This window comes from Grampus griseus, assembly GCF_964374135.1.
Source record: "Grampus griseus genome assembly, chromosome: 13".
Taxonomy (NCBI): domain Eukaryota; kingdom Metazoa; phylum Chordata; class Mammalia; order Artiodactyla; family Delphinidae; genus Grampus; species Grampus griseus.
In genome coordinates, this window is record NC_139007.1 from 18,230,072 (window position 1) to 18,247,256 (window position 17,185).

Below are 17,185 nucleotides of genomic sequence, written 5' to 3' on the forward strand. Positions count from 1 at the left end.
CGGAGGCTGCGATAGTTGGACAGAATTCCATGGGGGAAACGGTGACTGAGCCCTACCCTCAAAGGTAGGCAGGAGTCTGGAGAGTGGGAGATGGCAGTGCAGGCTGGCAGGTGGGACAGAGTGGGCAGAGACTCAGAGGGCCATCTCTGAGGGTCCCCCCACCCCAGGCTCCTCTGCCATAATGAGCCCTTCCTTTCTTTTCTTTTTTTTTTTTTAACTGTGTGTGTTTGCGTGTGTGCAAGCACGTGTGTGTGTGCCTGAGTGTGTGTGATGATGCTTGCTTATTTATTTATTTATTTTGCGGTACGCGGGCCTCTCACTGCTGTGGCCTCTCCCGCCACGGAGCACAGGCTCCGGACGCGCAGGCCCAGCGGCCATGGCTCACGGGCCCAGCCACTCCGCAGCATGTGGGATCCTCCCGGACCGGGGCACGAACCCACGTCCCCTGCATCGGCAGGCAGACTCCCAACCACTGCGCCACCAGGGAAGCCCAGCCCTTCCTTTCTTAATGACTGTTTGCACCTGCTATCTGTTTGTGTCATCAGGCTTTCCTGATGCTTCCCAACCTGTGTGTGTTTGTGTGTGTTTAAGAGGGTGAAATTCAGCAGGGGAAAGCATGGTTCTAAATTCAAGCCTGAATTCTCTGAATTCTTTGAGGGTACAGGCCTGGACTTTTTAACCGCCACTAAATCACTCAAAGTCAAGCTCACAGTGTTGAGAATATCCTTGTTGGGCTGAATTGGCTCATATACTGATTTTAACATGTTCATGTTCTTTCTCCTTGAAGGACATGGTGATGAGGCCGTGATAAATGTAGTGGCTAAAGATGGCATATAGTGGGATAGATTAATGGCGTTTGGTTTTCTTTCCAAAAATGTATTTGTTATTTGGTGAGAGTGATTGGCATAAAGTAAGTTATTTTTAATGGCTTTTCTAGGAGAGTTTGTCTAACTAACTCATCAAAGAGAACATTGGTTTTAAAAAATTACTTTCAGCAGCTGTATTAGTATGCTAGGACCACTGTAACAAAATACCTGAATCTGAGTGGCTTCAACAACAGAAATTCATTGTCTCACAGCTCTGGAGACTGGAAGTCCAAGATCAAGGTGTCAGCAGGGTTGGTTTCCTCTGAGGACCGTAAGGGAAGGATCTGTTCTGGTCCTCTCTGTTTACCTTATAGATGACCGTCTTTCTGCTGCCTCTTCACCAGATTGTCCCTGTGCATGAATGCTCCTGGTGTCTCTCTGTGTGTCCTAATCACCTCTTCTTATAAGGATACTAGTCAGGTGGCATTAGGGCTCATCCCAACAGCCTCATTTTAACTTAAGTACCTCTTTAAAGACTCTGTTTCCAAATATAGTCACATCCAAAGGTATTGGGAGCTAGGATTTCAACCTATAAATTTTGGGGGACACAACTCAGCCCATAGTAGGACCTTATCCATATTGTACTGCACACACACACACACACACACACACACACACACATACACATACATACGTACACACACAGTTTTCACAAACACACACACATCATTGAGTTTGTGATGCAAGTGGAAAGCAACTTAGTCTTTTATTAAGCCCTAGAGTCATAGGTGTGGAAGGGAATTTCACTACAGCTCTTTTAGTCCTTTCTCTTTGCTGTCAGAGAGAGTGAATATTTAAGCCATTCCAGGTAGCTATCACATGAGTGCAGTGGCCAGAGGCAATGTAGTGCACACCTGCCTGCAACTGTCTGCTTGCTGTGAAAATACTGATGCCAGACAGCCGACTTTCCTTTCTTGCAGAGGACTATTTTTATTGTGAGATTATAGCTCTCATACTTGGAGGGTGCTTAAAATAACTTTTTGTCTATGAATTAATAATTGTTAATGATAGTTGTTTTTTACACATTTCCTTACTTGGCAAAATATAAACGTCAGCATTCCAATTTTCCGGGTCCGTGAAATCCAGCTGGTCTCCAGGAAGCATTTCCCAGAGACTGGAGCCGGTTTTATGACATTGAGGCACTTCCTTTTTGTCCTGGGGAAGCAACAGACTTTAAATGTAATCCATGAGAAGGCCCTGGAAGCTTCGGAAGAATAACTGGTGGTGGACTTATGCTGAAATGCAGTGGGCTAATGACAGGGACCATCGGAGGTGAAACTTACAGAAAGGAGAGACTGGGAAGCAGGACTAGTCTATTTCCAGGACTAGCCGTTGGCGGACCACGGCTGGCACAGCATAAATATTCTGCCAGCTTCTCCCTGGCATAGGGAAGCCTGATTCCTCACAGCCTGGACAGAGTATTCCTTTTACTTGGCAAAAAGGTGCCACAAGGGCTCTTGAACAGAGCAGAGCTGGATCCTTGAAGGTTGGCCGTGGAGGAAGGACCCACACGGGGAGGGTGCCTGGATGTCCCAGCACCATCTTTTGTCCCCTGGGGTGGTCTTTTACTTTGGGGAGCTCTCAGTTACCCTCCCCCAGCCCTAGTACATTGGTCAGGAAATGTTGATTTTTATTATTCTTTTCTTATTTAAAAAATTTTAGAACATTTTGTGAGTGAAATATACATAACATAAAATGTACCATCTTTAAGCGTACAACTCAGTGGCGTTAGGTGTGTTCACAGTGTTGTGCAGCCATCACCACCATTCATCTCTAGAAGTTTTTCATCTTCCGAAACTGAAACTCTGTATCCATTAAACAAAAACTCTCCATTCCCCCCCTTCTCCCAGCCTTTGGGAACCACCATTCTACTTTCTGTCTCTATGAATCTGAGTGTTCTAGATACCCCGTGTAAGTAGAACCATGCAATATCTGTTCTTGTGTGTCTGGTTTACTTCACTTGGCATAATATTTGGAAGGTTCATCCACGTTGTAGCATATGTCTGAATTTCCTCCTTCTCTAAGGCTGAATAATATTCCGTTGCACGTACGTACTACATCTTGTTTATCTGTTCATCCAGCAGAGTACATTTGGATTGCTTCCTCCTTCTGGCTGTTGTGAATAAGGCTGCAATGGCGAGGTGCCAATATCTCTTGGAACTCCTGCTTTCTGTTCTTTGGGGTATATACCCTGAGGTGGAAATGCTAGGTCATAAGGTATTCCATATTTACATTGTTGAGGAAGCCACTATGCTATCTTTCATAGCAGCCGCACCATTTTATCTTCCTAACAACAACACACAAGCGTTCCAATTTCTCTGCATCCTTGCTAACACTTCACTGTTTTCTGGTTTTGGGTTTTTTGTTTGTTTGATGATAGCCATATTCAAATGGGTGTGAAGTGTTATTTCATGGTGAAGCACCAATTTTTTAAAAAAAATAAATTTATTTATTTTGGGCTGCATTGGGTCTTCGTTGCTGCGTGTGGGCTTTCTCTAGTTGCAGTGAGTGGGGGCTACTCTTCGTTGCGGTGCACAGGATTCTCATTGCAGTGGCTTCTCTTGTTGTGGAGCACGGGCTCTAGGCACGCGGACTCAGTAGTTGTGGTGCACGGGCTCTAGAGCACAGGCTCAGTAGTTGTGGCGCATGGGCTTAGTTGCTCCATGGCATGTGGGATCTTCCCAGACCAGGGCTCGAACCCATGTCCTCTGCATTGGCAGGTGGACTCCCAATCACTGCGCCACCAGGGAAGCCCTGAAACACTGCTTTTTGATAGCTGGTTCTTTGACTTGACTCAAGTAATTTAAAAAAATTAATTTATTTTTAAATTAATTTCATTGGAGTATAGTTGATTTACAATGTTGTGTTAGTTTCAGGTGCACAGCAAAGTGATTCAGTTATACATGTACATATATTCATTCTTTTTCATTGTAGTGCTGCAATGAACATTGTGGTACATGACTCTTTTCCAATTAGGTTTTCTCCGGATACATGCCCAGGAGTGGGATTGCAGGATCACATGGTGGCTCTATTTTCAGTTTTGTAAGGAACCTCCATACTGTTTTCCATAGTGGCTGCACCAATTTAGATTCCCACCAGCAGTGTAGGAGGGTTCCCTGTTCTCCACACCCTCTCCAGCATTGTAGTTTTGATTTGCATTTCTCTGATATTTAGTGATGTTGAGCATCTTTTCACATGCTTTTTGGCCATCTGTATGTCTTCTTTGGAGAAACGTCTATTTAGATCTTCTGCCGTACTTTTCTGGAAGGCTCAGGAGTAAAGCAAAAATAAATAGTAATAGGAACCCAAAAAAACCTAATTATAAGAGAGTGGTCAACTTGGGATTCTACTGGTGTCCTCAACATGCCTAGACTATTTTGAAGTCCAGACCAAGAAAAGCAAGTCCAGAAAGAGACAGGAGTTCCCTAACCGGATGACATTTCCATGGTGGGGACACCAACCCCACCACCAGTGAGAGTGTCCTCACTTTGTGGCTGCAACAGGGCATCCACGCTGGGATACAAGACAAACAGCGGGGCATCCTGTCTAGTGTGCAGTGGGGTATATTATGTAACATGAGTCCTTTGCCCTAATTCCACATTCTCCAGCTAACGTGGTGAACATAATCTTCAATTTTGTTTCCCAGACGGTGTAAAACTTGTGCTCTGATCTGCTTGACCGTTTTGTTGGTTATTGTAATTCCACGAATGGATGCTCTGGTTATAAATCATTCTCCTTTGCTTGGTCAGCGTGACCGCCTCAGCCCTGGAGGACTGCGGAAACCCAGCCCCCTACATCTGCAGAGCTGAGGGCAGTGTGCCTGCCGCCTCCACCTGCATCTCAGAGCCGTGCCTTGTCACTTCTCGGGAAATCCCAGGTGGAGCCTTTGCAGCCTCTCTCTTGGGTGTTTTTCCCTGTGTGGGCCTGATGTTCTTCTCTCTGTCCAGCTGAAGTCTCTGTTAGAATGGGAGAGCTCTGCTCTCGGGTTTAGGGTTGAGAAAGGGTGAAAGAAGATAATTTTGTGGCTTTTCCACATCATGAGAAACCGACTCGATAAGTACTTATTTCATGTCTGATATGAGCCAGGTTTTGGGTGGGTTGCTGGAAATACAGCGGTGAGCAAGCAGGGGAGGCCCCTGCCCTGATGGAAAAGAGACCAGAGGGAAGAGAATGCCACCAGAGGATTGGTTCGTGCGCTCCTAGCATAGCCTGTACTGTGGTGTATTGCAGAGGTCTGTTACCATTTCCAGAGGCCCCTCCAAAGGGCTCAAGGACAGCCATTGTGTCCCCCACCCCTCCCGTAGGTCATGCAATAACCGTTTGCTGGGCTGACCCAGGGAGTACCACAGAGCCGGGAAGCACCAACTTTAAAAAGTACTTTTCAGCCTACTTACGACTATGTAGGTGCCCAGAATATAGCTGGAGGAGGTGGGTGTAGGAACCACCCCTTATCTTCTTATCCTCTTTGAGGCAACAGCTGGTGGAGGAAGGATGCCTGCTCGTTAATCCAGCAACTCTGCACTTCAGGCATTGGCTGAATATCTAGCTGTACAAAATATTAAGTTTCGTCTCTAGTTGTAGAAGTTGTTCTTCTATTGGCATTGATTCTGATATTCAGGCAGGAAATCTTAAGGCTTGCAAACACTTTTTGTTCCATGTTTTGTTCCTAGAAATAAGTTGCTGCTGGGCAGTGGAGAAGTAGGGAGAGGCAGGGGGCAGATGCATCCAGAATTTCTCTGCCAGCTGTCAGCCACCACGTTTTTGAAGTCTGCTGAGTAACTGAGTACTTTCTAGGAAATACCCAGGAAGGCATAAACCTTGATAATGTAGAGAAATTTGGGAGGTATGTCCTTTTGAGAAGGGAGGAGGAACCCTGTGTGTGTGTGTGTGTGTGTGTGTGTGTGTGTGTGTGTAACATCTCTAGCCTGAAGTGAGTGGCCAGAATCTCAGACTTCAAAGGTAAGATGCAGGCTCAAGTCAAAAGATAATAGTTAGGAAGACTAAAGTCCTGGAAGCATTGCCTCTTTAACTGAAGAAAGTAATAATCCACACCTTCAAAAGAAGTTGCTGACTTAAAATGGATTCACAGAAAAGGAATCTGCAAACTTGAGAATTAAAGTGACGAGTGCAGGTAGAATGTGGTTTGCACGGAATCAATAGAAAAGAGCAGTGTGCTGGGAAGAAGACCATGTCAGCGTTTGTTAAGCACTGCCCTGGGAGGGGACCTTGGAGGTTCTGATTTTAGGGGTCAAACGTGATTCCTTGCTGGGATGTAGTGCCTTTTAGAAATGCTTTAGGAATATCCAGCTGGCTCTGGTCTAACCATGAGCCCGACTCATAACCTTGCAGACTCTCATTTTCTCTGTTTGGTCCTCCCCACATAGATGCAGGTAAGCTGAGTGCACCGTCAGTTCTGATTGGGTGCCTGGTCAGACCTCTGCGCAATGAGGGAATTAAGCTTCTAAAGCTGTGCTTCTGAAGTTCTGACCTTGGGCTCCTCAGTGACCAGAATGTAGCCTGGCCACACTTGACCTTTGGTCTTTTGGATATCTTGGCTGGGAGAGAGAAAGGGTGATGGGTCAAGAGTGTGACTTCTCTGTTGTGATGGGGGTAGTTGTTCCTAGGAATAGAAGGAAGAAAGAGATAAGAATAAGTAATTAATGAGACCTTCATGGCCCAGGTCAGAATGGAGGTTGGCATCCTGGGTGGCATGCCCACTTTTGGAATTTGGGAATTGAACAGAAAGAAGATAGAATGACTGCAACTGGGAATTTTGATCTCAAATCCAAATGGGTCGTTAGGTCTGCCTCCATACAAGCTGATCACCTTGGGTCTTTGGGTCTGTGGCCTGGCCAACAGCTGCTTGGAGTATCCTCCTGGCTGTGTTGTCAGTTTTGTGTGCGTGCGTGCACATGTGCTAATTTTTTAGGGTTTATAGGCATCTTTTGGTTCTCTCTTTAATGTACTAATCCCGTGCCTGAGTTGGTAGCCACTTGGAAAACTCACGTGCTGATGTCTACCCCTTAACATGGAAATAAAGGTCCAGCTCCCCTGGCCCATGTACCCAACATGACCCACCAAGGCTATTGATGAAGAGTTTTTAGTCACTCCATGGGAGGTTCCACGTCCATGTACATCTTCCCAAATTCAGGGAGGTGGAGAGAATTGCTTGACCTGTCTTTAAGAAGGCAAGAGGGTGCCCAGGAGTGGTGTGGGAATCTGGGTTGGAGGAGGAAAGACTGGATAATTGAAAGGAGAGATGAAAGTGTTGGGAAGGTGGGTGGGAGAAGAGGGCTATTTAGACTGCCGTGAGAGGTGTCTGGGACCTGCTAATAGCCCTCTCTGTTTGTATGTGAGGTCTTCCCTCCCTCTCCCACCCCCATAAGCTGGCCTAAGCTACCCTGTGCACACCTGGAAAAGGTAAACTTCCTTTTCAGGTGGGGCTGTGAGGTGCAGTCATAATTTTTCATTATTGTTGTTGGCAAGATACTCAAAAGATCAATTAGTCTCTCCGTGCAGCTCCTGGAGGCTTGTTTGGGATACGTTTCCTCTGGAAGAAGTTATTTTTAGTGATGCTAATATTATGAAGAAAGCTGACATTAAGAGAATCTCAGGAGGGGGAGTGCAGGAGCAGAGTGGGTGCAGAGGGCAGCCGCACACCGAGGTCTGCGTTTCCTGTTTGCCGTGTTCTGAAGAGAGCAGCTGTCTGATTCGAGCACCCTGTGAGTAAGCCTCAGTGCGCAACCCCCTGCCTCTCTCTCGGTGCGTGTTAAGGCCCAGACATTCCTCACTGTGATGAGAATATCACCCTCTGGAGGCTGATACCCAGACACGCTGGCAGTTTCCAAATGGTGAGACAGTGCTAGCTTCTGCGTCTGCAAAGCTCAGAAAGGCAACCCTGGACTATGACAATGGACATTATACAAAATCCTGCCTTCTATTTGTTGTTCGTCCTTGTGCATGTGATGGCCCAAGCTGGTTGATCTGAGACTTGCATGAAAACATTACCTCATGGACTTTTTCAAGGGTGCGAGGTGAAAGCAGAAGCCAGAGGTTCTGTCCTCCAGATCTATCTCTGGAATTCAAGAACTGAGAGGAAATAGCCAGTGAAAACACAAGCCGCTCCTTTTATCTGAAGTCCTCCACGACGGTGTCTGCTTGGGTGGGAGCGGGGTGGCCGGCATCCTATTCTGCTTCCCCAGAGAACCTCTTGTCTCCAGGCATCTGTCAGGTGTCCTCTCTTAAAGGGCAGCCTTTCCACTCTCAGGACCTTTTCACCTATGGTCTCCCTCCATCCTTAAATAGTTCACTTAGAAGAACAGGAATGATGTAAGGGAGAGAAAAAGAAGGAATGAAAAGACACTCTCTCTGTGGTAGGTAAGTGGTTGATGCTTCTTGGTATCTGACTCTTATACAGATATTTTGCTTGCTAGTTCCTGGCTGGCCCTGTGCAGGTGGTGCTAATGCTTCTTCCTGAGCCGATAGGAAGACCCTCTGGTCCCATGGGCCTGGGCGGCCACGGATGGGGAACCACTGTGCACGGACGTGGAGAAGAACATAGCCATGGGGAGTGATGCTCAGAGCATGGAAAACACTCTCTCATCTTTATTTTCTCCATTGTTTCATGTACTTTTTTCTATTTTCTATTTTTGACACCAGATGAAGCCCAGTGCTTCCCTCTGCTTATTACATTGGCTGTAATGCTGATTTCCAATAAAAATGATATGCTCAAACCAGACTTCATCTTATTTTCCTTAAAAAAAGAGAAATTATTACCTTATTTTTGACTTGATGAAACATCATGAATCCCGTGATGTACGTTTCTCATTATGATTTTTAAACCATTGAAATGAATGCCTTTTGACTTATGTTTTATTATAGTAATTTTATTCATTTGTCTAGACCACACAGATCAATTAACCACATGGTGAAGTTGATAGGAGCTGGCTGACAGGGGAGTTGGTGTTGTCTAAAGAATAAACCTAGGCTTTTCTACCCCAGACTAGCACTTCTTAGCTTATGATAATAGTGCTGGCTACTCTTGATTGACCTCAACCTGGGTCCTGGCTGTGCACCTTTCATGCAGCATCACACTTAATCTGTACAGCAACTCCATGATGTAGGTACTGTTATCACCTTCATTCTCCTGATGGGAAAACAGAAGCTCAGATCATTTTTTTCCCATGGCTCTCAAGGCGGGGAGGGGTTGGTAAACTTTTTCTATAAAATATCAGAAAGTAAATATTTTAGGTTTTTGCGGCTCTACTATCTCTGTCACTTCTACTCAGCTGTTATAGTGCTAGAGAAGACAAAAGATACAAAAACAAACGAGGGTAGCTGTGTTCCAATAAAGCCTTATTTATGGACTCTGATATTTGAATTTCACATAATTCTCTCAGGTCATGAAATAATATCATTGTTTTGATTTTTTTCCCCAACCGTTAAATATATTAAAATATTTTTCACTTGCAGGCTATACAAAAACAGGTAGTGGGCTGGATTTGATGATTCCAGTGTAGATGACAAGAGTATGCAGAGAAGGAGGGGTGGGTTAGGATGAAGTGGTAGGAGGAATACTCCTGCCAGAGGGAACAGTATGTGTGCCCATTCCAGGGAGCATGAAGTATTTGAGGAACTGCAAGGAATCCAAGTGCGGCTTGGTATAGGGAAGGAGGCAGGATGAGAGGAGACAGCAGGGCTCAAGCCATGACCTTGTAAGACATTTTAAGGATTTTAGACTTTGTCCTTGGAGCAATGGGAAGCCATTTAAAAGTACTAAGCAAAAGAGTGACAGGGTAATTTGTCTTTTTAAAAGATCTTTGGCTGATGTGTGGAGAATGGATTGCAACGGATCTGTAAGAGTAGAAGCAGAAAAAGCAGGGGTCTCAAGAAGTGGGCCAGGTGGATGGTGATGGTGTCAATTAGTGACTGTAGCCAGACCACTTCCTGCCAACAACAGGAAGTCAGAATGGTCGGTTTTGCAGATGAGGAAAATGTGGCTGGGAGAGCTGAAGTGTCTTCCCTGGCAGCATAGCAAATGGAGAGAAAACAACGATGAAGACCCTCGTCTATTTCATCGTCGAGGGAAATCAACTCTTGTTCAAATACTAGAAGTGCCAAAGAAGATATGGTGGTAATGATTTTATGTTATTTTTGTGCCGGTATTAGGAAGGTAACTGAATCCTTACTCAAAGGTCAGCTTTTCTTAAAATTTGTGTAGCTTTCTTTCCCAAAGGACAATTGGTACATTCTCTTCTACCTTTGGAGGAGTGATTCGCCTGGATGGGCACTCAGAGTCACCCTCTAATTCTGATACTGGCATGCGTCTCTGGGTCATAGCACACCATCTTTTGAACAATAGAATGTGAGGGGTTGGAGTCTGTTTCTATGGGGTCCAGGACTGGCCTGGGGAAGAACGGAAGAGGGAAAGGTGAGACTCGTGCCTTGGGCCAGAGGGGTGGTGGTGATTTTGCCTCAGTTTCTCTGGGGGTTGTGCCCTAATGGCAGTGGTGGGCGGTACTGCCCCATGGCGGGTGGGAGAAGGGGAGCTTCAGAAAGCTCTTGTGGAGTGGGATCTAGTGGTTATACTGCTCAGTGGATCTTGGTTTTGGCTGGTACTTTATTCAGATTTCCCCTTATATTACTGTTGTCACTTAGTGTTCTTTCCCCATTATTAGGGGAGGTCTCTGGAGTCCTGGTCTAGCATCTCCTCCTAGCCCACAATGTATGGTGCCTCACACACAGCAGATGCTCAGTACTGAATATTGGCTCTGTGCACTTGTTGCCTTTGGTATCCATGCTGCACAGTACAACCTCGTCTCACAAAGAAGTCAGCATTTTAAAATCTCAAATGATAACAAACAAGGCATTGGGACATCCTGAAAATAGGACAGATTTCAGGAGTTAGCAGTGACCAAGATAGGAATTCCACTGAGGATCTTCTCCAATGATGTGACTTTTGTTGTCCCCTTCTTTTTTCTCCACCCCTATTTCATAAGACATAGGTCCCATGTCTTTATTTTTGCATGGTAGGTGCCCAGTAGACGTCTACTGGGCTTCTTCTCTTCTGATACTGATTTTATTTATTCTCTGTAGGCTCCGCATAGGTGGTGATAGGTGATGTGGCTGAAGTCGTGAGCTCAGCGATTTTGATACCCTCTCCCCCTCCTTACTTCCTTCTTTCATCAGTTATTGGAAGTTGGTTATGTGCCAGGCACTGGGTTAAGTTCTGGGGGAACAACCATGAAAGAAGACATGGCCTCTGGTGGCAAATAATGCATACCAGTCTCGTGGAGAGATAAAAGGAAGTAATGGCCACTGGGAATGCAGGCAGCCAGGGAGGGCTGTCCCTGACCTGGTGGATAGGACCTCCCTGAGGCCGTTGCCTGCTGACCTCCTGAACGGGGTCAATGTGGATGCGTTGACCCCATTGACAACGGGATCAATGTGGATGCGTTAACAGACTCTACACTCGCCTTTCTCCATTTCTGCAGGTGGAGATGTCTGCCCAGAGGTTAGTTTCTAATGGGACGTCCCATCAATCTGCATCTAATTCTGATTACACCTGGGAATATGAGTATTATGAGATTGGACCAGTTTCCTTTGAAGGACTGAAGGCTCACAAATGTAAGTCTTGCTCAATTCCCCATTGTAACCATGATGTGTGTTCGCTTTAACCTGTGAAATCCCCAGTGTTTACTTTTCCTGAACATTCTTTTTATAGAAATCTGTCCTCTACCCCCAAATCCCTGGAAAACACCCCCTCCAAATATAGGCTTATTGCTCAAGGATGTACAATATGAGTGACGAAGAACTTGAAAGATTCCCTTAGTGGCAGAACATGAATCAATGTCACTTTCAAATTGAGATTTTTAAAAACTTAATGATGCCAGCTCTCCGAAACCATGTGAACATTTGGACCATCAAAAACGTGTACACAAATAGAATCTGGAACTCTAATTTGAAGAACCTTCTCTTGTAACAGTCCGCAACATCCTTTCAGCCCCACTGGGTTTCTGGGGCTGTGGAAAGCAGTCTGTCTGTGTGTGTTCGTAGTGATGGACCAGAATAGCCTGCAGTCATTCCCAGCTCTGTGTTATAGGCATGCATTGTGCTTTGTGTTATTGGAGCGATTAATGATCCAGGCCAGAGCAAGGAAATATAACTCTATGAAAGGTTACCGTCCACCTCCAGTCATAACTGCCTGCTGACTGGCCAGCAGGAAGCAGCTCAGTTTACTTAAACAGAGTTGACATGATAAGCAGAAAGTGCTGCCCACTACCGGGTCCTGTCGTGGTTACCCCATAAATGTTCCAGAGATGTTTGCTTGTTTCAGAATGAATGTCCGCAGCACCATAAAAGTCGTAGGTTCTTATCTGGCTCAGCCTAATGGAACCTGTTAGGAAATACAAGAGAGACTAGAATTGAAGATGCAAATGTGGCAAAGGAAATGCTTTCACTTCTTTTGTGTTTCCTGGCCGCTGTCACTCTAAGCTGTCTTGGCATTCATGGTTCCTCACTCCTACTTGCAAAGTGGGCTAATTTTTTCAGCTTCATTGAGGTATACTTGACAAATAAAATTGTAATATATTTAAAGTATACAAAGTGATAATTTGATATATTTTATATATTGTGAAAAGATTCCCCCCGTCGAGTTAATTAACACATCCATCACCTCAGGTATGTATTTGTTTGATTGTTTATTCATTGGTGAGAACATTTAAGTTCTATTCCCTTGCAAATTTCAATTGTGCGAAACAGTGTTATCAACTATACTTTCCATGTTATACATTAGATCCTTAGATCTTATTCATCTTATAGCTGAAAGTTTATACTCTTTTACCAACCTCTCCTGATTTCCCCAATCCCCCAGCCCCTGGCAACCACTTTTCTACTCTATTTCTATGAATTCGACTTCTTTTCTTTTTTTTAGAGTCTACATGTAAGTGATATCATGCACTATTTGTCTTTCTCTGTCTAGCTTATTTCACTTCATATAATGCCCTCCAGTTTCACAAATCTTGTCATAAATGACAGTATTTCCTTCTTCTTAAAGGCCAAATAATACTCAAATATCTATTTATCTATCTATCTATAACATTTAATTAATCCATTCATCCATGAATAGACAGTTAGGTTGTTTCCATACCTTGGCTATTGTGAATAATGTTACAATGAACATGGGAGTATAGATAACCTCTTCAAGATAACGCTTTCATTTCCGTTGGATATATATCCAGAAATGGGAAAGCTGGATGATATGGTAGTTCTACTTTTAATTTCTTGAGGAAATTTCATGCTGTTTTTCATAGTGGCTGCACCAGTTACATTCCTACCCACAATGCACAAGGGCTCCCTTTTCTCTGCATCCTCACCAACAGTTGTTATCTCTTGTCTTTTTGGTAACAGACATTCTAACAGTGGTGAGATGATATCTCCTTGAGGTTTTGAATTGCATTTTTCTAAAGATTAGCAGTGTTGACCACATTTTCATGTACCTGTGGACCGTTTGGATATCTTCTTTGGAAAAATGTCTATTCAGGCCCTTTGCCCATTTTTAAATTGCATTGATTTTTGCTATTGAGTTGTATGAGTTCCTTGTATATTTTGGATATTAACCCCTTACCAGATATGTGATTTGCAAATGTTCTCATATTCCATAATTTGCCTTTTCATTTTGTCGATGGTTTCCTTTGCTGTGCAGAGGCTTTTTTTTTTTTTTGCACGGTACGAGGGCCTCTCACTGTTGTGGCCTCTCCCGCTGTGGAGCACAGGCTCCGGATGCGCAGGCTCAGCGGCCATGGCTCATGGGCCCAGCTGCTCCATGGCATATGGGATCTTCCCGGACCGGGGCACGAACCCATGTCCCCTGCATCGGCAGGCGGACTCTCAACCACTGCGCCACCAGGGAAGCCCTGTGCAGAGGCTTTTTAGTTTGATGTACTCCCACTTGTTTATTTTTGCCTTTGTTTCCTTTGCTTTTGGTGTTAAATCCACAAACTCATCACCAAGAGTGATGTCAAGGAGCTTACCCCTATGTTTATGACCGTTATTTTGAATTCTCACTAAGGTCTGTTTCTGGAGATTTATCTTATTCTTTTGTTTGGAATACATTCCTCTATTTCTTCAGTGTCCCTGACTCTCTGTTTTGGTTTCTGTGCATTAGATAAGAGCCACCACTCCCAGTCTAGCAGAGTGGTCTTATATAGGAAATGAACCTTGTCATTCAGCCAGGCCTGAGATCTTAGTTTTCTCTCAAACTTGTATGATTGTTCAAGCAGACTTCTTTGTATTAGTAGCTCCTAGTAATTGAGGGCGTGTCAAGACCTGTCTGTGTCTGGAAGGAGAGGATTGTGGTCAGTGCCTAGATGCAGTCTGATTAGAAGCAGAACCTCAGGCAGCAGCTGCAGAGTAAATAGTTAAATTCTTTCCAGGGAGAAACTGGGAAATGGGCATTTTGTCTGCCTCTACTGTGCTGAGCCTGGTGGAGAGCCATGGAAGGGTGCTGTCAGGCTTTTTAAGAACTACAGTCCTGTCGGACTCATGGCTATCAGAGCTAGGATATCAGGCAGTCCCTTGGACAGCAGCTGCAAAAGCTGGGGCGCCAGACTTGTATAAAAGCTCCTTCCAGGGAGATACTGACAACTTGGTTTTTTATTATTGGAGTGGGCTAGAGGAAGAAGGCAGGGAAGTATCTGTTGGCTTCACTGGTCCCTGGGAAGGATCACAGCTGGCCCCTAGATGCCTGATAAATTAGAAGTCTGGCCCTCAGGCATCATCTTCTAAAGCAAGCAGATAAACCCCTTTCAGAGAAAGACTGGGAAATGGGTGTTTTTGCCTGCTCCCCCTGCACTGAGCCCTGGGGAGATAGTCATGTGTGCCCATGAAGAACTGCTCCTTTGTTTGCTATAACCTTGATTCTCATGGACAAAAGCCCTGCCTGCTTTCAGAGCTAGATGTTTAGGAGGCTTGTCTCTCTAGTGGGAATCTTTTATTTTTAATTGAGGTAAAATTGGTACATAATATTATGTAAGTGTCAGGTGTACAAAATTATATTTAACATCTGTGTACACTATAAAGTGATCATCACCAAAGGTCTAGTTATCCACCATCACCATACAGTTGACCCCTTTTACCCATTTCACCTGTCCCCTAACTCCCTTCCCCTCTGATAACCACTGATCTGTTTTCTGTGTCTATCAATTTTTTGTTTGTTTTGTTTGTTTGTTTTAGATTCCACATATGAGTGAAATTATACAGTATTTGTCTTTCTCTAGTGTATTTTCTTTTCTCTAGTGTATTTCACTTAACATAATACCCTCATGGTCTATCTATATTGTCTCAAATGGCAACATTGCATTCTTTTTTATGACTGAGTAATATTCCATTTTCTCTGTGTGTTTGTACCATCTTCATTATCCATTCATCCATTGATGGACACTTAGGTTGTTTCCAAATCTTTGCTATTATAAATAATGCTGTGGATTGGTTCAAGATGGCAGAGTAGAAGGACGTGTTCTCACTCCCTCTTGTGAGAGCACTGGAATCACAACTAACTGCTGAACAGTCATCGACAGGAAGATGCTGGAACTCACCAAAAAAGATACCCCACATCCAAAGACAAAGGAGAAGCCACAATAAGATGGTAGGAGGGGCGCAACACAGTAAAATCAAATCCCATAACTGCTGGGTGGGTGACTCACAAACTGGAGAACACTTATACCACAGAAGTCCACCCACTGGAGTGAAGGTTCTGAGCCCCACATCAGGCTTCCCAACCTGGGGGTCTGGCAATGGGAGGAGGAATTACTAGAGAATCAGACTTTGAAGCCTGGTGGGATTTGATTGCAGGACTTTGACAGGACTGGGGGAAACAGAGACTCCACTCTTGGAGGGCACACACAAAGTAGTGTGTGCATCGGGACCCAGGGGAAGGAGCAGTGACCCCATAGGAGACTGAACCAGACCTACCTGCTAGTGTTGGAGGGTCTCCTGCAGAGGCGGGGGGTGGCTGTGTCTCACCATGAGGACAAGGACACTGGCAGCAGAAGTTCTGGGAAGTACTCCTGGCGTGAGTGCTCCCAGAGTCTGCCATTAGCCCCACCAAAGAGCCCCGGTAGGCTCCAGTGTTGGGTTGCCTCAGGCCAAACAAGCAACAGGGAGGGAACCCAGCCCCACCCATCAGCAGACAAGTGGATTAAAGTTTTACTGAGCTCTGCACACCAGAGCAACAGCCAGCTCTACCCACCACCAGTCCCTCCCATCAGGAAACTTGCACAAGCCTCTTAGGTAGCCTCATCCACTAGAAGGCAGACAGCAGAAGCAAGAAGAACTACAATCCTGCAGCCTGTGGAACAAAAACCACATTCACAGAAAGATAGACAAGATGAAAAGACAGAGGGCTATGTACCAGATGAAGGAACAAGATGAAACCCCAGAAAAACAACTAAATGAAGTGGAGATAGGCAACATTCCAGAAAAAGAATTCAGAATAATGATAGTGAAGATGATCCAGGACCTCGGAAAAAGAATGGAGGCAAAGATCGAGAAGATGCAAGAAATGTTTAACAAAGACCTAGAAGAATTAAAGAACAAACAAACAGAGATGAACAATACAGTAACTGAAATGAAAAATACACTAGAAGGAATCAATAGCAGAATAACTGAGGCAGAAGAATGGATAAGTGACCTGGAAGACAGAATAGTGAAATTCACTGCTGCAGAACAGAATAAAGAAGAAAGAATAAAAAGAAATGAAGACAGCCTAAGAGACCTCTGGGACAACATTAAATGCAACAACATTCGCATTTTAGGGGTCCCAGAAGGAGAAGAAAGAGAGAAAGGACCCAAGAAAATATTTGAAGAGATTATAGTCAAAAAATTCCCTAACCTGGGAAAGGAGATAACCACCCAAGTCCAGGAGGCACAGAGAGTCCCACACAGGATAAACCCAAGGAGAAACACGCCAAGACACATAGTAATCAAATTGGCAAAAATTAAAGACAAAGTATTGAAAGCAGCAAGGGAAAAACAACAAATAACATACAAGGGAACTCCCATACAGTTAACAGCTGATTTCTCAGTGGATGCTCTACAAGCCAGAAGGGAGGGGAATGACATTTAAAGTGATGAAAGGGAAGAACCTACAACCAAGGTTACTCTCCCTGGCAAGGATCTCATTCAGATTCGATGGAGAAATCAAAAGCTTTACAGACAAGCAAAAGCTAAGAGAATTCAGCACCACCACAGCAGCTCTACAACAAATGCTAAAGGAACTTCTGTAAGTGGGAAACACAAGAGAAGAAAAGGACCTACAAAAA

General features: G+C 44.6%; 1 protein-coding gene across 1 annotated transcript in view; it reads left to right on the forward strand.

Annotated features, from left to right (window-relative positions):
• Nucleotides 1–2,434: 2,434 nt before the first annotated feature.
• Nucleotides 2,435–17,185, forward strand: part of MRAP2 (melanocortin 2 receptor accessory protein 2) — a gene marked incomplete at its 3' end in the record, with an annotated part of 46,561 nt that continues 31,810 nt past the window's right edge. Inside the window, exons 1-2 of the mRNA XM_082668789.1 lie at nt 2,435–2,467; nt 11,360–11,492. Coding sequence (XP_082524915.1) covers nt 11,366–11,492 — 127 coding nt within the window. The 5' untranslated portion in view covers nt 2,435–2,467; nt 11,360–11,365. The remainder of the gene's footprint in view (nt 2,468–11,359; nt 11,493–17,185) is intronic.